The sequence below is a fragment of the Stigmatopora nigra genome, chromosome 16 (genome assembly GCF_051989575.1).
Source record: "Stigmatopora nigra isolate UIUO_SnigA chromosome 16, RoL_Snig_1.1, whole genome shotgun sequence".
Classification (NCBI taxonomy): domain Eukaryota; kingdom Metazoa; phylum Chordata; class Actinopteri; order Syngnathiformes; family Syngnathidae; genus Stigmatopora; species Stigmatopora nigra.
Genome location: NC_135523.1, coordinates 9,956,213 through 9,978,200, shown reverse-complemented (window position 1 = coordinate 9,978,200; position 21,988 = coordinate 9,956,213). Strand labels below are relative to the sequence as shown.

At 36.4% G+C, this 21,988-nt stretch overlaps 1 protein-coding gene across 1 annotated transcript in view; it reads right to left on the bottom strand.

The window, feature by feature from the left end:
• Window positions 1-21,988, bottom strand: part of ofcc1 (orofacial cleft 1 candidate 1) — a 106,828-nt gene that overhangs the window by 16,389 nt on the left and 68,451 nt on the right. Inside the window, exons 16-17 of the mRNA XM_077735747.1 lie at window positions 21,008-21,167; window positions 4,137-4,337 (exon numbers count right to left, since the gene is read on the bottom strand). Coding sequence (XP_077591873.1) covers window positions 4,137-4,337; window positions 21,008-21,167 — 361 coding nt within the window. The remainder of the gene's footprint in view (window positions 1-4,136; window positions 4,338-21,007; window positions 21,168-21,988) is intronic.

Sequence of the window (21,988 nt, the reverse complement as noted above, 5' to 3'; positions counted from 1 at the left end):
GTGGTTTTAGGAGGGAAGATAATGACTTCGCCTGCATTAATTTCTTCATCAGCCATCTTGTTTCTGTAGACAGAGCACTTATGAAGGCTTCACTAAAGGTCCACTGTTATTCAAATGCAGTTCCTCGTGTCATTTCAGCTGTAAAGTGTTGTTGTCAGCAGTGTTTTTTTGTTTTTTTTTGTGAGTTGACATCTGTGGAACATCTGTTTTATAGGTAACGCGTGTTTGCAAAGCTACACCTCACTTTACCTTCAAAGTTATTTCACCGCATGCTAGCAAAATGAAAATGTTTTGTATTGTTGTGATTCCATGCCAATATTCTACTAGAATGGTCAATATCATGGACGAGCGCTTTGGGCGATATGTAGAGGGAAAGCATATGAGGGATCATTACTATTAACTTTCTTTGAGTGGAAGTCAATAAATACCTCATTGTTATGACATTTTACTACATATTTGAACAATTTCATTGACTGAATATAAACAACATAATGTAACTGGGTGAGTACTAGTTGTATAAACAATTAAAATATATTTAGTAGGTTTGCATGACTGATCCTCATTTTCTCATTTTTTAGCAAACAGGACACACCTGACTATTGGGTTCCTTCCAAACAGTGTCTAACAATGTCTATAGCTCAGGGCCATTCTTCTGGGACTTTAAATGTTAAAGTGTTCGTTTAGACAAATTTAGGCAGTAAATGTGTGAGCAATATGCAAAGCCGCTGGCCCCGGGAGCCGTGGTCATGTTAGTCTAAGGGAGGAGCTGATCCTCCGGGGCATTGGCGTCCAGGACACTGCCTATGAAAACAGAGCACTTTAAAGGAAATGAGCCATCCGTCAATATTGCCTCAGTAAATGGAAGCAGCTTTCTTAAGGAGCACAATTAGCCTTGGTAACTATGGTTTCTGGTAATTAAGTAGTCACATTATTACATATTGAAATAAGTTTAAATATTTGTATCACTGCCAATCTCCCAAAGATTTTAAAGCTAAATAAAAGTTCATTTTCTAAAACAAGCAAACAAACGTATCAAGTATTTAGTGTCAGTGGAAAAACAGAAGCATATTTTTGAATGCACAATACAGTCAGAGATTATATATATATATATATATATATATATATATATATATATATATATATATATATATATATATATATATATATATATATATATATATATATATATATATATATATATATATATATATATATATATATATATATATATATATATATATATATATATATACTAACTACAGCATGACTGGCGCACGGGGGAAAATGAAGTTGCAGGCTGCGATACCTGTAGAAGATGGTGAACCCTATCGACTAATTTATTTTATTTTATGGTGATAACAATTTTAATATTGGTCCATATATACGACGCACAGTCTATTTTGGAGAAAATTTAAGACTTTTAAATGTGCCTTATAGTCGTGAAAATACGGTAGGTCTTATTCATAACTGACAACACGTCGTGAATAAGCTTACCACTCAACTGGTGATCCTTTTCGGTCTTTCCCGTACCACTTTTCACCTAATTTAAAATATAGAAAATATGAAGAGGTTAACCATTTGAAAAACACTTTGTAGCCACAAAAATTGACAGCAAAAATCACCCCCCCCCCCCCCACACCCCCCTGCCTATTTTTAAAAAATAATAATCTGTTTCATTGTTGCCTTGGTGCTAAAGGACCCATGCTTCATTTGGAATGAAGTCATCATGAGCCCTTAGAAATGTGAATCTGATTGATAAAGGAAGTGTGTTTATATATATATATATATATATATATATATATATATATATATATATATATATATATATATATATATATATATATATATATATATATATATATATATATATATATATATATATATATATATATATATATATATATATATATATATATATATATATATATATATATATATATATATATATATATATATATATATATATATATATATATATATATATGTATATATATATAAAACTCAGAGCTTCAAAACATGAAATATTTAAAAAGAAATTTGCATCCTCTTAAGGTTAAAAAAGATAAAGAACCAATGTGTCAATTGAAAAAAAAAGTTTCAAACACAATTGGGGCACTATTCTATTTTTATTCACAACTGATTAAAATTACTTTACTTGTCCTCAAGCAGGGACATCAGTTCGTAGAAAATAGCTCCCTGGTTGAATATGCCGGTTGTCTTCTGTATCACGAGTTTATGTTTATTTGTCTTTTCTGTTACAGCGATGCAGGTTGTGTTTTAGTTAAAAAATGTAACTTTATCTTATAGTCTTATCTAGTCTTTTTATGTATCTGTAAAGAGCTATCACTGTACATATGGAAGGCAATTTGTATAGGGTGCCCTGTTGCATGTACGTACATCTTTGTGTCCAAATATTACCTGGCAATAAAAATCAGTTAACTGCTGAGTCCTAGGAATACCCCTTGGTGTTTCTTTTTTCACATATAAACATAAAGCCAGTCTATACAGCAGTCAGGGGAAGAATAGTTTGGAATATGCATAAACGGTCAGAGTTGTAAGGCGCAGGGGGACGGACATTCCACATTCTTGCTGATGGAATTCCTTTGATGCTATGGGTCCCCTCTACCAGCAGGCGGAACGCCATAAAGGTGTCTTCTGGGGAAGTTTCAAGGGACAGACAGAGCACCCAACATCCTAACATAGCCTTCATGAATCTTTTTTTTTTCATTTTCTGAACAACTTTATCCTCACTAGGGTCGCAATGGGAGGGGGGGGATTGCTGTAGCCTATCCCAGCAGAAACCCTGAATTAGTGGCCAGCCAATTGCAGGGCACAAGGAGACAAACAACCATTCACACTCACACTCATACTGAGGGACAATTTAAAATATCCAATCAACCTATCATGCATGTCATTGGAATGTGGGAGGGAACCAAAGTACCTGGAAAAAATCCACACAGAACATGCAAACTCCTGACAGTTGGACCAACCTGGATTTGAACCCAGGACCCCCACTGTGAGGCCGACGCGCTAACCATTCATCCTCCGGGCTGCCCCCTTTTTAAAAAATAAATAAATAAATAAATAAATAGATAAAATGAAATTGTTAAGTGACCTATTCCTGACAATATTATTTGTTTGGATATTTTGTCTTATCTCGGCCTGCAGGCTATACAAATGGAAGGTGATATAAAGATGAACAAGCGAAACATATTGCATATTTACAATCCTTATCAGTCAAATAATGACAGCGGAGTATATGGATGCAAATGACCCTTAGAGCCAATTGTTAGCGTCTATGTACAGTGTAGTAGATCCCACCTCCTTCCTTCTCTCGTAATTTCTCTGGCGGTCAGACTTGGAGATATTAATGCAGATGATGCAAACTGTTTACAAGGGGACTGACAGAAATGGTTGTGGATTTTTATGTAGCACTAATTAAGCAATGTTTCACACTGCCAAATGTTGTCAATAGTTGGATAAAAGAGTTGGCAATTAAATTGCACTACAACTTCTCGGTGTTAATTCGGTAATCCGGCATTGTTTTCAAGCCATAGTCCCAATGCAGTCTTTCCAGACACTTGGTGTTTGGTAAGTAGTGACTCCAACAGATTTTTTGAATGAAATTAGGATTTGTTTCTTGAATGAATTTAGGATTTGTTTCTGTTGGCAAATCATTTCTCTTCTATTTGAGTAGGAAACCCCATTTTACAATTGTTTTTGCCCAAGGAAAACCTTTTGATTCATGTTATTTGAGTTAGTAATATTGCTTTTCACCTTCCTGCACCACACAGCTGTACTGTTGTCTGTGGATTGGACTCAATAATCATGCAGCTCCCTCCCACAGGCAGAATGGGTGTAACAATGAGGAGTGGTTGGGAAGCTGCATCCACTTCATCTTTCCTTCCTCTGTCTCCACCTTTATCATGGTCTTTTTTCTTGCATGAAATCAATAAAATGACTGGCACGGACAGGGAACAATATTTGGTACACTGAACTATAATGGTTTTCAATGGGATATAGGTGTTACTTTCTAAAAAAAGTATTCTTCTTCTTGAATTTTTAAATACAAATTGCATTTAATTTTGGAGCTGTTGCTTAGTGTATTCAACAACTTTAGATTCTAAATACTGTACCTCAATGATGGCCCCATCTGGTCGCCGAAGGAAAAGTCTGTATATTTGCTTTAACCCGCTTACATAGAGTGTGTAGATCGCCACGTGGGTACTGGCCTTTCCATTTGGTAGGGGAGAGAACTCTCCATGTAACTCATCCATGGGGGCTGTCCAACCGGCCAATGGGTTATGTGCTGTCCGAATACAGTCATAGACTGCCACCTAATCACATACAATGAGATTAATGACAACATGTTTTACTTTTTTTTTGTATATTAACACACTTTATATAATATTAATGGAGTAAAACATATTTTGTAAACAAACAAAAAAATAAAGTTACAAATTGTTTTTAATAATTGGAAGTCCATAGCAACATTTTTTTAGTTCTGCAGTAGTCAGCGAATATGAAGTTGAGTCATGAGATGGAATATAAATGGACATTATGGAAAAACTATTCAACATATTAAAAAGAAAAATCTGAAAGCGTTTAATATAGAAATTTACAGTTGCATTGCTGGTACTAAGGACTTGATGCTCATTGTTACTAGTACATGAATCCTATGGGACCCAGAGCATGGCAGGTTGCATATGTGATCATGCGTACATATGCACAACACTGATGAAAGGACTGTTCACTGTCTATGCGTATATTTGGGGCTTATACACCTGTAATGGTCTGCCCTTCTCTATTAGGGTGAGACACAAGCAGCAAGCAGAGCGTGTAACATGTTATATAGGTCATGTAACTCAAAGTCATCCATGTGTGAAGATCATGGAAGCTCCCTCTGAAAGTGTGCAGGCTCTGGTGTGTACAGTGTGCACAATTTTGGTGGATTTTACAGATGGTGTCATTGACTAAGAGAAGTTAAAACCATACACTCATGTGATGGTCTACTCAGTTTTACATTACCTTGATAAATTCTGTATAAATGTAATAAATCTCTCACAATATAAATCCATGCAGAATGGATGAATTCGTAAAAGGTCATTGAAGTGGAACTTTTTCTTGTAAAAAATCCAGGTTACTTAATTGTAAAATTGTATACCGTTCTGGTCAAATGTTTACATACACTTGTGAAGAACAATGTCCTGGCTCTCTTGAGTTTCCAGTTATTTCTATAACTCAGATTTCTCTCTGGTAGAGTGATTGGAACGGATACTTCTTTGTCACAAAAAAACATTCATGAAGTTTGGTTCTTTTATGACTTTATGGTGGGTTAAGAGAAAAAGTGATCTGCATTGTAAAGTGTCCAATCAGCTACCATGCATGTTTTTGGAATGTTGGAGGAAACCAGAGTACCCGGGTAAAACATGCAAAAGCACGGAGAGAACACGGAAATTCCACAAATGGACCGATATGGTTTTGCGACCAGGATGCTGATGTGCTAACTGCTCAACTACTCAAGCCGCCGGACCACCCGGCTTCAGAAATTTTAATAGTAAATGATTGATATGCAGACATATGAAGCAAACATGGGATTTTTTTAACACATTTAAAGTGACATTCCCAAGTAGTGTAACAATATCCTTTAATGTTTATACCAAAGAAAACCAACCAAACCAAGTAGTAGACAATCTATGCATCATTTTTTTCTTTTATCAATTTGAAACCTAAAACATAAATTGTGAAATCTTTAGAACCGGAGGTGCGCAGCAATACGGGGTTGACGGTTACCTGTTCAGTGGATTCAATGACTAACGGTTAAGTGGGTCGGACATCTATTGATTGAAGGATCAAAGGTTTGAACACAGCTCCCTAAAAGTATCTTTGGGAAATGTACTTCACCCTACTTGCCTGTGTGGAACTAATAAGATAATGATTGTTTAATTGTGGTCATAATAGCTGATGATGTCGGCGCAGTGGGGCGAGAGGTAATTGTGTCGGCCTCACAGCACTGGGGTCCTGGGTTCAAATCCAGGAAACATCGACCTGAGTGGAGTTTGCATGTTCTGCCCGGGCCTGCGTGGGTTTTCTCTTAGTACTCCGGTGTCCTCCCACATTCCAAAAACATGCGTGGTAGGCTGATTGTATACTCTAAATTGCCCCTAGGTATAGGTGTGAGTGTGCGTGGTTTTCCTTCTCCTTGTGCCCTGCGATGGGCTGGCCACCGATTCAGGATGTACCCGCCTCTTGCCCGGCTTCAGCTGGGATAGGGCCCAGCCTCAGAACATGAGATGATATGAGAGGAGCTGATGATGCAAATTGGTTGCCTTACTTCTGTCAGACTGTCCCAATGTAGCTGTGGCTACAATAGAAGCAGATTGACATGATCTTTTGTGGTCTGAAATAATATTTTCTATTTAAAGCATCTGATTGTCCTAAACGGTTCTGTAATATATGATTATTTTTGTTAAAACAGGCATTGCCAGATGTCACTTTTGTGCATGATTTTGCTAAGCATGAAAAGAGATGATTCTCTCCTGTTTGCTATGCGGTGGTCCAGCCCTAATTTCCATGTGAAATCCAGTTGACAAAATGTCTAAACGGTTTTTCTGTGTTAGGTTTGGGTGATGCCATTTCATGCAATGCATCATGGCTCATGACTCATACAAAAGGATGGAAAGAGCATTAGTGGCTCCACACTTAAGACTGTTCTGATCTGGTTTGTTCCATCATGGCGCTAGCCTGTTTTTTCGCTTTCTAACAAGAGTTTGAGTGCTCTTTCCACTTCACCATTGTTCCATTTGATAGCACTAAGTGACTGATTTAGGTTCAGTGCCTGCATGGAGCAGACAACCCAGCTGTGGTTTAAGCAGATATCATTCAAGTGAGCTAAACCAATTCAAAGCCAATTAAGCTCAGATTTATTGTTGGGGTCTGTATTTAGAAATCTGATTGCATCTGCATCAGTCCCTTGCCTGGCATCATGGAAGACAGACCTTATATTTAATGGTGAGTACTATATATGTCAAACCATGCTTTCCAGCAGTTTCATAAATTTAAGGTTTTCAAACAGAATCGGCAAGGGGAACAACAGAGGGAAAATGTGAATGGCAACGTTCGACAGTGGTTTACAAAGATACTAAGACAGTTTGTCTCAGGGTTAATGGGATTTGTATTCAGAAAACCAGTATAACTCATTAAAATACCTTCAGAAGTAATATAAAAAAATATTTTTCCCTCCGTCAATCACTTTTATTCAATTTCCCGTAAACAAAATTCCAGTATAGCTATATTGAGGAGTCGCAAGTCTAATTTAAAAAAATAAATAAATAAACATTCCAAAAAAAAAAAGAAAAAATCAACCTCTAGAGACAAATGATCAAAGTATTTTCTGTACTATAAATTGCATTTTCCTTTATTTGTCTGTAACTTATGTGTGGAAATATTTACACATTATTAGATCATTAATTTATTCATGTTCTGAACCGCTTTATCCTGACTAGGGTCACGGGAGCCAATCCGAGCTGACTTCAGGCCAGAGGCGGGGAAACCCATGAATCGGTGGCTAGCCAATCACAGGGCAGGGGGAGGGACAACCATTAACGCTCACACTCATACTTAGGGGGAATTTAGAGTGCCGTTTCAGCCTCCCTTGGATGTTTTTTTTAAATATGGGAGTAAACCAGAGTACCTGGAGAAAACCCACGCAGGGTCGGGGAGGACATGCAAACTCCACATAGGTGGACTGACCATATTTTGAACCCAGGACCCCAGAGCTGTGAGGCCGAGAGCTAACCACTGAAGCCGCCAGGTCGCCCATAATTATATTATTTCAGGTGTTATATTCTACACTGAACACTGAGAGGATGCTAGAGTCCTGTATTGATCATTTCCACAATAGTGGTTGAGTGGACTTTTGGTCTACCAGAAAATATTAATGATTTTTTAATTTAAAAAAAGTACATTCAGCCTGTTGTTGCATCTATTCTTATTTGTATTATTTCTATATATTAATTTAATTTTAAAAGCCTTTCAAGATCGGAACTGATTGTAATGTATGCCATAGATGATTTTACAGGAAAATCTCCCACTGATCTCCTTGACTTCCTTCAGCAGAAAAATCTGAGTGAGAGCATGGTGCGGCTGTATACTTTAGTGGGTTTGAAAATGACCATACCAGTGTGTACTGCTTCTGTCAAACGGACATTTTCAGCGCAAAATAGAATAAAAATTTAGAAATGCAAAAGGACAGACTCGGCTGTCAGCATTAGCTTTGATGACAATAGAAAATAACTTTTTGATGGAATAGCATGTGTTATCTGTACGACAGAGTAATTGGAATCTTCTTGAGTAATTAAAGGATGATGGGTTTTGTGAATAAATAAAAATACTTTTTGGTGAGTAAAATGTCTATTTTCCCATATAACATTTAGTTGTTTAGGTTATTATTGATTATTTTTTGTGTCGCAGCTGTAGCTACATTAAAAGGTATATAGCCATAAAATACTTATTGAGGGGTTGGATTGAATCACACAGCAGTACTGAAGGCCTAGGTGTGAAATGCACAGCCCGTCACTGCAAAAATACAAATAAACAAATACAATATCAAGAAGTGTATTTGTTACTAAAAACTACAGTTATAGTCATATGAAAAAACTGTAATGTATTCATATTTAAATACTATCTATAAATAAAAGATGTGAATACTTTAGGTACTGTACTAAGAGAAAATTGTTCCTACCCGCTCGATTTAAATAATCATTTAAAAAAATATCGGGAACTTTAGACCAAGTCCTCTTTGTCAGAATCTGTATTGGCGTGCACTCTATCTTGCCCACTCACTTCCACCATGTTTTGAGATTCTGCCTCCGTTTTAAACTTGCATGGTAAAATCTCCCTAGAAACTTGTTCTTCGGAACTTACACTCCGATTTCACTTTGAATTTGGCACTAAGACTTCTTGCGCGATAAAAACAAGTCTCGGTTTGTGTTTTCTATTGGGTCATATCCTTGAATCCTTACAGCACAACTTCAATAAATATGGATCCGTGTGTTTCATGGAAAATTATTTTCGAATACTCGTTGACAAGATTCTTTCAGTTATTTGTTGTGAAAACACTTACATTTGCGAGAAACTTCAACTATCAATAAACGTTAATTTTAATTCAATTCTTGATTCAAATGATTAAAGATTAAGATGGGAATTAAATCCAAAGCAAAGTAGACACACAATAAAACATTTTTCTTAGAGCCTTGCCCTAAAAGCATTGAATAGCATAGGTAACAAATAGCAGTGGTGCATTGTCCATTTGTCATGTATGTCTCCAGTAGTTTTTTTTTTTCCTTTTCTGGGAAATTAATGATTTTGAGAGGTCTTCAACGGGGTTCATACACTAGTACGTACTGGACATAATAATAATTTTAACTAAGATTCTTAATGTTCCTTCTTGAAGGACATACCTACTTCTGGCGCATTGACAATGATACCTTTTGGTTTGTCCTATTTGGCTTTAATTTACAGTGAGAGGAATAATTAGAATCTCACTTTTGCAATGAGTGGAGTGAAAATGTAAACAATGCCTCCCTGCGGGCGGGTGCTTCATCACTTTGACAGGTGCATTTGAATTTGCCTGTGTGGGCGACAGGCTTGGTTATTTATGTATCGGTCGTGTATAGAAGGCGAAGCTGAGGATAGGACCGTCATATTGCTGATGGAGGCCAATGATTTGACAAAATGTGAAGTTGGAGTTATTGTTTTGAAAATGGGGAGACTGGTGTATTTTCCCTAACAAGTATTAGTTGTAGGACTATACATCAATGCGTTTTCAGCTCTAAAAGTTTCAAAATTACTCTGCAGCTCCCTTAAAGTCATATTTATGATTTAAATTCTGAGCTAAATGTTGGGGAGAGCTTGGTTTTCAGCAAACAGTAATGTATGAAGTTTAAGTAACTTAAAAATGAATTCATGTTTGTATGCTGTTTCCTTTTTCCCTTCGCTTTGTCATGGTTAGAATTTTCTTGTCCATTTCCCATGTTCACTTAAAGTATCCACTGGTGTAAACAGTTGTATGCCCTGTTTTTTGTTTTTGTTTTGTTTTTGTTTTAGTGAACTGACATGTTTCGGTGTGTTACTTCCCTGACACATGAATTTTGACTGATATCGTAGGTTGTCGGCAGATGTGCATCCGTTGGACGCCAAAATTGTTTTAACACTGTCAAAACAAAATCCAAATCCTAAAAGAATATAACCCCCCTCCCCCTCCAACTAAAATAAATAGATTTAAAAAAAAATCAATCGAAAAAAATTCAAGTTGTCAATGAAACCTTTGTGAGTGTCTTGGCAATGCACACACAACCCTGCGCAAACAAACGGAGAAAAAGTATCCTTAAACAAAGCCTCGCTCAGCGAACATGCGTATATTTTTAGTTCCCACCGGCTCCTGGGGCCAGGCACCATGATTGAATGGGAAGAGAGATTTGAGGGTAGAAGAGTTACAGGAGTATGCATTAAAAAGAGGCTATCTAAGATAGGGGGCGTCAACTACCCCTGTCTCCTATTATTCCCGCCCCGCCATAGTACTGACCCCAGTTTCCAAACCTGTTTGCTGCAGCATTGTGTACGTACCACATAGACAGTATTGCTGAATTCCACAAAAACAGATTGCCAACACAGATGAATTGGGTTAATTCACAATTTTGACATATCGAGTGCACACTGTATTGTAACATGAGCAAAGCTCATATGTCAAGGTTCACACTGCACAAATGCTCATCCAAAAACAATTGAATGAACACACGGAAACAAGCATAACCTATTGGGTGTGTGAAATACGCATGCATAACTAGACCACAAATGGCTAAAACACAGTGAGTGGCTGGGAACATGTGGAAGCACAAAGCATAAAAGAGCAGTCGACCTACATGCATGGATAAACCAAGCAATGTCAGCCATTAGAATGGAAATAGATATGTTATTATTCAAAATCTGGACAATATGTGGATGGTTGGGAGATATAATTGGAACATCTTGAAAATGGCATGGATGCACACTGTCTTATTTGGCCAAAGCTAAGGTCTATGTCTTGTTAAATGCACCACTGGACAAGACAGGCCACTCATTCACATTTGCATACAGGAAACATACACAGAGAAACACAGTGAAGCAATGGAAAACACACTACAGTGGTTTTCCTGTCTTCAATGCTCATTACTTTGCTCATCAAGCAAAACAAGTGTCTGAAAAAGATATCAACTGAAATAATCATGACAAAAGTGGTGAAGCAACACAGGATCCTAAACAAGTACAGAACAAAATTAGACTTTGATAAAAGAAAAAGCAAACATCAGTACCTACCATCGGTATAAACTGACTTTTAAAAGATTATCCTGAGAGATACCATAGTTGCATGTCTGAGATAATCCAGGAGATAAATTATGCATAATTTACGGATACTAATCTTCTTTGTGGGAAATAAAGCTCATTGCCAGCCTTAAGTAAACATCAAATTGCACTCTCTTTCTTCTATGGCCTATTTATTCATTAACAAGTATGTAGTTATACAAATAAAAACAGAAACATGGAGAAATATCTAAATATATATTTTTATAAATGAATTAATCCAATATATTTCAAAATATTTAAATTTCTAAGTATTTTCTAGGATTATTATGTACTCAGATTCTTAGCTGTATTTCTCTTTGTTCTAAGATATAGAAATATTGAAGTCATAATATCAAAGAATGATTAAGGACGTTTTCAATGCACTTTGTATATATATATATATATATATATATATATATATATATATATATATATATATATATATATATATATATATATATATATATATATATATATATATATATATATATATATATATATATATATATATATATATATATATATATATATATATATATATATATATATATATATATATATATATATATATATATATATATATATATATATATATATATATATATATATATATAAAACATATGCCAGAAAAAAAATCTCCTATACCAAAATAAAACAGACATTTTAGTCACATTTAAGATGAAAAAATTCAGCCACCAAATTACTTATGATTTGTGAGGCGTCGAGGATGGAACAAAAAAGTAGTAATTCGCAAATGCAGAGAAGCATGAAGGACGTGGATTTGAGTGCTCTAACAGAACTTTAATAACTGTGGCTGAAAGGGCAATCAAGAAAATAACAAGGACTTACAAATAAATGACAAAACCAAACCTAACATGGAAGACATGGGGAAAATGAGGAACTTGAAATATGTCATGGCAAAATAGCGTTAAGCAGACAATGCATACAATCCCTCCAAGACTGACAAAAACACCGTTTAGTACACACACCTGGTCACAGGAGGGAATGGAAACCATCTGTGACACTATAGGCGAAAAGCTTACAAACCGTCCCTAAACCCCGGTTTGGTCCATCAGGAAGTGGCCTGGCGCCCCACCCTGAACGGACTGAGTGAGGAGTGAGGAACGAATTAGAAAATTTACATATAAAGTACTCACTGCTCGACTTAGAACATTTCAAGTAACGAAAAAAATTCTGGAACCGATTAATTTTGTAAGGAGAAGTACGTCTGTAAATATATCAGCTACACCTAACATTTATAGATTATAATACAAAGAATTATAATGTAATGAATATATATTATAATGCTTTAAATATGGGTGTATGTATATTGTTCCCTTTTGTAATTTCCAGGTCTCTCTCTAAAAGTTTTATTTCATCCTTTCATCCAGTGTTATTCCCTATCTTGTTTTTACTCTTTCACAAAAAAGTATTTTTTACAAAATGGAGAAAAAACATGACTAACTACAAAGCATCACAAACAAATATATCTATCTAACCTGAAAAATGTGTCTACAGTTGAATCAAAATATTTTTTGCATCTAACATTGATACACTACAATACAAACTCTTGTGCATATAATATATTGTATAAATAATATTATTCTTTAAATATGACTGTATATTGTTCCCTTTTGTAATCTCCAAAAGTCACTTTCTTAAATATTGCTGCTATCTTCTCTTCCAGTGCCATTTGCTATATTGTTTTTACTGTTCCAAGTGTCTGAGCAGCCTCAAGGGTCAGCCCTATACCAATTGTGGTTTGTTTGCGTTCACGACACGAATATATTTCCAAGCATACTAATCCATCTGACAAATTTCACCACCTGCAAAACTTCTACTACGTGACAAATGTAATCGTAGTCATGGTGCAGAAGTAATTTTTTTACAGATGTTTCGGTCATGATGGGACCTGCCAGCTTCATGTTTCTATTGAACTCACATTATCACAAGATTGAACCTGAATTTGCTCATTTTGGGAAGAGACCCTCTGTCTGATTGTCACAGACATTCTTAACCTGAAGAATTTGGATTGAGATGTTTTTGTAGCCATAATGTGCTCCCGGTGTATTTTCTGGGTTGGCTTTTTCAAGGATAATAACTTCCTTTCCCCAAATGATTTGTAAAGAACACAATAAAGATTGGATAATATTCATTTTTTCTAACTAATTTGTGCATAAGCAGGACATATCTGACTAGGTTGGAGTTCATCATGTGTGTTTTATAATTTGATTGCAACCACTTTTCCAAGTCAAATAACTCCACATAAAGTATGAGCAGATTTGAAATCATTGGTGGCACTCCATTATGAAAATACATACTGTATCTGCCATTTTTGGTGAGGCAAGTTTGAATATAAAAACGTATCCACTGATACACCCAAATGAGAACTGCCAATGGTACCGGTCATGTAGACATCGGACATTCAAAATCTCACCAATCAACCACGTTATGAGAAGCTGGGTCATGCACACCCAAGCAAACAGAAACAATTCCGATAGCTTGAAAATGACATTCTAAATACATTTCCACCACCACTTATCCTTGGCAGTGGTGCTTGCCCCTACTATAACTTACTCCGGACAAAAGGTGATCTTTACCTTAGACTGGTTGCCAGTCAGTCATAAGGCAGACATAGTAGAGACAGTCAACCAATCACACTCACAAACACACAACCACCGATCAAAATTGATCCCGGTCAGGTGAGTGAACCTCTGTACCACTGGATGCATTTTCAATATTTTACAAGAAAATTAAAATCAAACACACATCTTTTTGATGCCTCACACCCCGTAGAAGCCTGTAGAAAGTTGTATTGCTAAAAAATTACAATGTAAGATATAATTATTAATGAATTAATTCAACAGTCATTTTGTCAACTTTTGTAAGGGTTGAGGTTTTATTTATAATGAAAAAAATAAAGTAATATGTTAAGATATGAGCTTAATGTATATCTCAAATCATTTTTTCCATAGAAATTAACTAAATACAATTAATCAGTTCCCGCCCTGAAAAAACATGGTTTTAAAATGGATAAATATATTTTTATTTGTTCTAATTCACCACCTACTCAATAACAAACACCTATTACGTATCTAGTGGATATGATGTGAAATACTAAAATGCAGTGGTGTGCCGTCAAGAACTTCAAGGCCTTCTCTGCTGGCCTAAGAAATATTTGAAACACGGACAGATGTTAATCATATTTCGTCAATGAATACCTATTAAATTATTCCAAATTGTCTGTTAGCTTCCTTTCATTGCTTTTCCCCCTGGTTGCACTGCTTCCAGATGTGTGTTTTCATATTGAAGAATTTGATTTGGTGACACCAAGGCCTTTTCACAGACTCTATCACTAGCCAATCATAGTGGGTGAAAATGATGACGTATCCCTACGCCTGCGAGCGTAGGGATACATCATCGCTTTTACCCACTATGATTGGCAGGCTAGTGATAGAGTGGACTAGCCAGAGATACCAAACCGTGTCTGGAGCGAGCTGTAGAAGCAAATATATTGTTGTGTTGATTCAATACCGGTTTTGTCAACCCGCAATGGCTGAAGGAGAATAAATTTATTTGTTTGCAGATTTACTGTCAAAGCCATTTTCAAGACGGACTTTTCAAGGAAAAAAGTTGGACATCATTAAGAAAGGTCGGACAACTCCGAAGCAAGCAAGCCTGTCACAACCTAAATTATACTTCTATTGTATGAGGTTATTATTGATTATTTTATTTATTTATTTTATTATTTGATTTTTTATGTGTCACACCTGTAGCTGCAGTAGAGGTTTTATAGCTATAAAATAGTTTTTGAGGGTTGGATTGATTCCGAGAGCTGAAGGCGTCGTGAGGCTATGCACGGACCGCCACTGTTAAATTGTGACATTATTCAGTACAGACAGACGGTAGCGCTTACCACTGAGTGCACAGGGGAGTCCTGAGGCGAGTGGACAGGAGAGAGACATGATGGACAGCAACATGCTCGTAACGATAACATGAACTTTAAATTTAACTTAGATTATGATACACACTTAAATGGGTAGTAACTTTTTTGTGCTATAACCTAGGCAAAGTTGTTAATGTATCCCACTGCCCTACCGTGCCCCACAATCGAGCGGATCCGAGTTCTTGTTGTTTTTTAATTATCAAACCAGCCACAACTCACTTTGAAGGGTTCAGCTTGTGTCTTTTTCAGATGTGTGGTTTGCTTTCAAGTCCTTGTCGATTCCGCTAGCTTTTTCATAGATGGTTAAATTACATGTGTAATATTAATTATGGTGGCCTGGCGGCTTGACTGATTAATACATCGGTCTCACAGCTCTGTGGTCCTTGGTTCAAATCCAGGTCGGTCCACCTGGGTGGAGTTTGCATGTTCTCCGGGTACTCTGGTTTCCTCCCAAATTCCAAAAACATGCATGGTAGGCTAATTGGACACTCTAAATTGCCCATAAGCATTAGTGTGAGCGTGAATGTTTGACCGTCGCCTCGTGCCCTATAATCGTCAGGCCAGTGATTCAAGGTGCTGTCCCTCGCCTCTGATCCGCAGTCAGCTGGGGTAGTGTCCAGCACCCCCCACAACTCTACTGAGGATAAAACGGTTGCAAGGATGAATGATTGAATCCTAATTACGTACATCGTACTGCAATAGCATGACTTAAGGTTATACTCTCAGAATCTACCAGCCCATACCTTATGTGTGTGCGTGGGAGCGAGCCCGTACGCGTGTGTCAGTGCATGCAATATGTGATCTTTGCACTTTTGTTTGAGTTGACCACTGCTTTAACACGTTAGTGCTCCAGAGGTCTGTAACCTTTTTCAGAAGCATTTGTAGTAATTTCTCATATTGAGCTTGATAATACAGGGACTTGTGTGCTTCTTGCTCTTGCATGACTGCTATTCCCTCGGGCCATTTTTGCCCAAAGCGCTGTCCACAAAATAAAACATAACAATAACAAAAAAAAACAACCTTAGCCATCTTTAATAGAAGTCACATTAATGCAACATGCACATGCAGACACAGAGTAAAGTTAACAGTATGGGAAAGTTTTCTCCTAGTGTAAAAGAGTGTGCCTGAACTGCAAATATGTTTCAGATGAACACTAAAATGGATTTTTCCACATTTTATACAATCATTAACCAAAAAGCGCTGTAGTAACTACCTGGAATTACACTATTTGGTCACATTGACTTACCCGACCCAATCACTCAGCGGGTTTTAGTGGTTGGGTGTTTCTTTGCTGCTCTTGTGAGTTTCTGTTTTGTGGCAGCATTTTCTGTGTACTCCATCACATCACAGCTTACAGCATTCTTTGTATAGTTCACATTCACCACAACTTCCCACTCCATCACTTGCGGTCACTATTTTGCCTCACGTAACCCAGAACAGTATTCACTATACACTGAGCACGGACCTGTACAATTGCATGTAACATACTAATATTAAATAAAATAAAGGTCGCACTGTACTATGTCGTGGTGATATTCTTAAGACAAGTTTCTTCTTTTGGGAGTTGGCTATCCATGTGGCCAAAGTAGCACCCACACTTATGGTTTAGAAAACATGACAACTCTCCTTGCTGTTATACTCAAGGTGATGGAAGACACCTTTGTAATGTGAGCCTCATCCTTCTTGAAAGATTAAATGATACACTAGCGTTAACCCTGTTACTCTAAAATTAAGTGAAAGGCAGTGTAAGTTTTTCCTTCATTAGCCATATGGAGAACTTGCACCTCCCCCGCCATTGCCATCATTATCCATTGCGTTCAGATTAGGTATAGAAGTGATGCACACATTATCATCATCCATCATACATTTTCTACATTTAGTTTAAGCTTTGTCTGAATTTAAACACATTGTTACTTTAGACCAGGGGTCTCCAAATCATTCCAGAAAGGGCTGCAGTGGGTGCAGGTTTTCGTTCGAACTTATACCAGGAAACCTTTCCACCAATCTGGCATTTTAGATGTGAAATATGTGGATTACAGTCAGGTGCTTCTTATTTCACTAGAAACTCAATTGGTTAAACTGTTTGTGTTGGAACAAAAACCTGCACGCACCGCAGCCCCTGTGAGGACTGGTTTGCAGACCTCTGCATTAGACAGTCGCCATCATTTCATGCATGACACCTTTTCCGACTGAGGAAAATGGTCTTAGATTTGGACGAGCTGATTCCCATCTTGACCTATTCGCACTCGGTTGTGAATCGTTCCTGCGAGAGTAGGAGTTCACGGCTTGATGAAGCCAAAAGAACCACATTATCTGCCAAAAGCAGGGATGCAATACTGAGGCCTCCAAACCGGAAGACCTCAGCGCCATGACTGCGCCTACATATTCTGTCCATAAAATTTATGAACAGAATCAATGACATAGAGCAGCCCTAGCGGAGTCAAACCCCCACTGGAGGTGGATCCGACATACTGCCGGCTATGCGGCCCAGACTCTGACACTGGTCATAAAGGGACCGGACCCTGCATGACAAGGATTCGGGAACCCCATAGTCCTGGAGTATCACTCACAAGACTGCCTGAGGGACACAGTTGAATGCCTTCTCCAAGTCCGCAAAGCTCATGAAGACTGGTTGGGCGAACTCCCATTTCCCCAGAGGAACTGTCCCCGATGTCCATGTGATGTTGCAGAGATGTGTCAACCAAAACAGCCCCACAACATCAAGAGCCTTTCGGAACTCTTGGGGGGATTTCATCGTCTTGGCACCGAGGATCTTTTTAACAACCTCGGTGACTTCAATAAGAGAGTCCACACCAGGCTCCCCCAACTATGCTTCCTCATGTGAAGGCCTGTCAGTGGAATTAAGGATGTCTTCAAAGTATTCGGCCAACCAATTCACAACATACCGAGACTTGGTCAGCAGTGCCCCATCTCCACTATACACTGTTTATGTTGATGGTGTACCAAAATTTTACTGATTTTGAAATATATGGAAATACATTTAATTTTTTTTACCCCCTGTAATTGGTAGGGGTAGATATACAAACACTTTTGACTTTTAAGAAGAACCTTTCGGACTGAAATAGTGACATTTTATATTTTTCAATAAAACATCTGGGAAACTGTTGTTGCAAACTATTATGCTTGCGGTGGCGATCCACTTACTCAATATGGGGATTTACTGAGAAAGATTGTTGCTCCAAAGTTGCCTGAGTTGTTGTCACCATTAATGTGGTAATGGCGATTTAGTCCCTGACAAGCATTACATTACCTCAATGTTATAACGAAGGGCTTTTGTGGTGTCTGCTCATTCATCAGTATCAAAGCTGCGAGTGGGGTGCTGGGTTCATGTGATCTCATGGTGCCTCTGCCAAAAAAACACTCTATCATCGTGTTCACTAATCTTCAAAGTGCAACTAGAACTAATCAATTAATATGTTTGTGAAAAGATAAGTTATGGTCTATATTTTCTAACACTGAGAATTGTGCAAGAACAAAGAAGCGTGATTGGACAGAAAATATTTACCTACATTTTAACCTCATGTCTGACAACTACTGACAATACTCCAACTACTATTTAATTTCAGAAAATAAATAATATGCACGAGCAGGTCTTTTCTGGCACATATTTTATCTGCTCAGAATGTTGGAACATTTTTCAAAAGGAATTGCCTGTTGCTTTCTTCAATTTGGCATAGTAGAAAAATATAGACACAGAGTCCCTTGTTTTCCATTACCCTTATCCCTCCTTTCTCCCAGCCAGCTAATGAAGGCCTTATGGCCTATTCTTATTAAAGCTATGCCCTTGCCTCTGATATTAATTGGGTTCATAATAAGAAATGCAGCAGATTCATTATTTAATTGCAGAGGCACATTTGGAATACAATTTCTGAAATGCATTTTAATGAAAAACACTACATCCTGACCTAATCATATCAACCTTATTCTATCTAATTAGGAATGTGAAAAGTCATTAGAGTTGCAAAATATTAGTTTCAGCTTGTGCCAGGCTACTCCTTTGCTTGCCTTCATGGATTTTACTTTAGTATATTTTTCCTGTGAGTGATATATAGTTAATGAGGGAAAATAACCCAATAAATTCCATATCGCGAAATCCTACTTGACTTGAAATGACCCTCAATGGAGACATTGTATAAACAATTGTAAAAAAAAATGACATATCCGGATTTTTTGCTGTGATAAGCTACTTATATACATATACACAGTTAAATAACAATGAATGAAACAAGGCCTTTTTAATGGACAATTGTTTCAGATTGCATCTAACAAACCTCAACATTCCATATATATATATATATATATATATATATATATATATATATATATATATATATATATATATATATATATATATATATATATATATATATATATATATATATATATATATATATATATATATATATATATATATATATATATATATGTATATATATATATATATATATATATATATATATATATATATATATATATATATATATATATATATATATATATATATAAATATATATATATATATATATATACATATATATATATATATATATATATATATATATATATATATAAAAATATATATATATATATATATATATATATATATATATATATATATATATATATATATATATATAAAAAAAAATATATATATATATATATATATATATATATATATATATATATATATATATATATATATATATATATATATATATATATATATATATATATATATATATATATATATATATATATATGTGTGTGTGTATATTTGTATAACACAAAAAACGAAATGTCCCTGTATTTTTCAGTATTTTGTTAGTCTTTCAGCTTGTGCAAGCAAACATCAATAAAAGTTAAACGAAACGGCTTAACATGGCGCAATGTAAGCCATTACAAATCTAACACACTAAATTAAATATAGCTCTACATTTTCATGGACATGTTCTTTTGCCCTTATCTCGACAAGGCACATTTCCAATCACTATGCAAAAGATCTGGTGTCGGCTTGTGCTAATATAATTCTCTCTGCTGTGATGTTGTCATGGACCTGTACAGTTCTGTCAAACATGTAGCAACATTACTCTGGCAATACAAATTGTATCTAGAGCAACATACATGTAAAGTAAAGTTGTGAGTTTGTGAAATGTACTTTTACACCACATAAGACATAACCAATGTAACAAATTCATAAGCAATCTCAAAATGTTTTATTGATTACTCTATTTTAATTGAAATACTGTATCTTTGTAAACACTGACCTGGCAAGCGAAATCTATGTTTTGTTAATTATACACTAGTAATGAAAATTTAGCAAAATATCTCAATATAACTTCTCAACTTTCTTAAATGTAATCTATGAAAAGAAAATGGAATGGCTGGCTAAAGTGGTTGTTACACAGAGCGGCATGGGTTTTGTTGTTTAAAAAGAGTGGCGATCGACTTTTTCCCAAGCTTAAATGTTGGTGGGTGATGTTCCCCCTAAAACAACCACCAGTGCAAATGTGCTGATTCAAAATGTGGGTTGTGGTTATCATCATTATGTGAGTTTTGAAAAAAGTTTTTGCAGCAAGAGAAATAAACGGGTTGAAGACAAATATTTCTGAGAGAGCCAATGAAGACTAAAAACAGAGGTGTAAAAAATACTTCACCTACCTTACGTCTTTCACCGTTAAAGCCTCTCCATTGCTCTGCTTTTTTTATGATGTAGCTAAGTTCCTGATTTGACACCTCCAAGTCCTGAGGTAAGAAGTAAGTCTCCTCCTTGGCTGTGAGCCTCTGGACGATGTCAAGCATGTGACCATTGTTGTGAAATCTAGAGGGTGTGAAATCACAAAACAAATGAAAATGTAGAAGTGGATGTATGCAAAAACATCACTGTGAAGGGATGTTTCCACTCTCTTTAGATAACTTAGGGTCAAATATCTGAGCAAGGCAGAATAAGGAAAACCTGTAATACGAAATGTGCACGTCTGCCTTGTATGTCACAAAGGAAACATTCATTTATTTTCTGAACTGCATCAACACTGCCCGAGCCTTTCCCCGCTGATTTTGGGAATGAGTCAAGGTACACCATGAATTGGTGGGCACCCAATAGCAGGGCACGAGGAGACAAACAACCATTCATGCTCACATTCATACCTAGGAGCAATTTAGATTGTCATTTCCCGAATACGGGATGAATCAAGTTTTCCAATCCAATCCAACTAGCCTAACAAGCATGTTTTTGAAATGTGGGAGGAAACCCACGCAGGCCCGGGGAGAACATGATAACTCCAAACAGGTGGACCGACATGGATTTGGATACATGGATACCCAGGACCCCATAACTACGAGGTCAACCCGCTAAACACTCAGCCGTCCGGTCGCCAACAAAGGATACAATAAAAAAATAAAAATCAACTGAAACCTGAATCACAAGTTAAAATTGCCTAAATTTATTTTTTTAAAATCTTAGTGCAAATTTAATTCAAGGGGGTGCCTAAAGAAGTGAGAAGCATTTTGTTATCAAACTGATTTCAGCTTTATCTGTCTGCTAGTATGTGAGTAGTTGCATGCACATGGAGGTATGCATTTGTGTATCTGTGTGTTATGGCTGATGTTGTGTGGGAGTCAAATTCTGACATGCTGCTGATT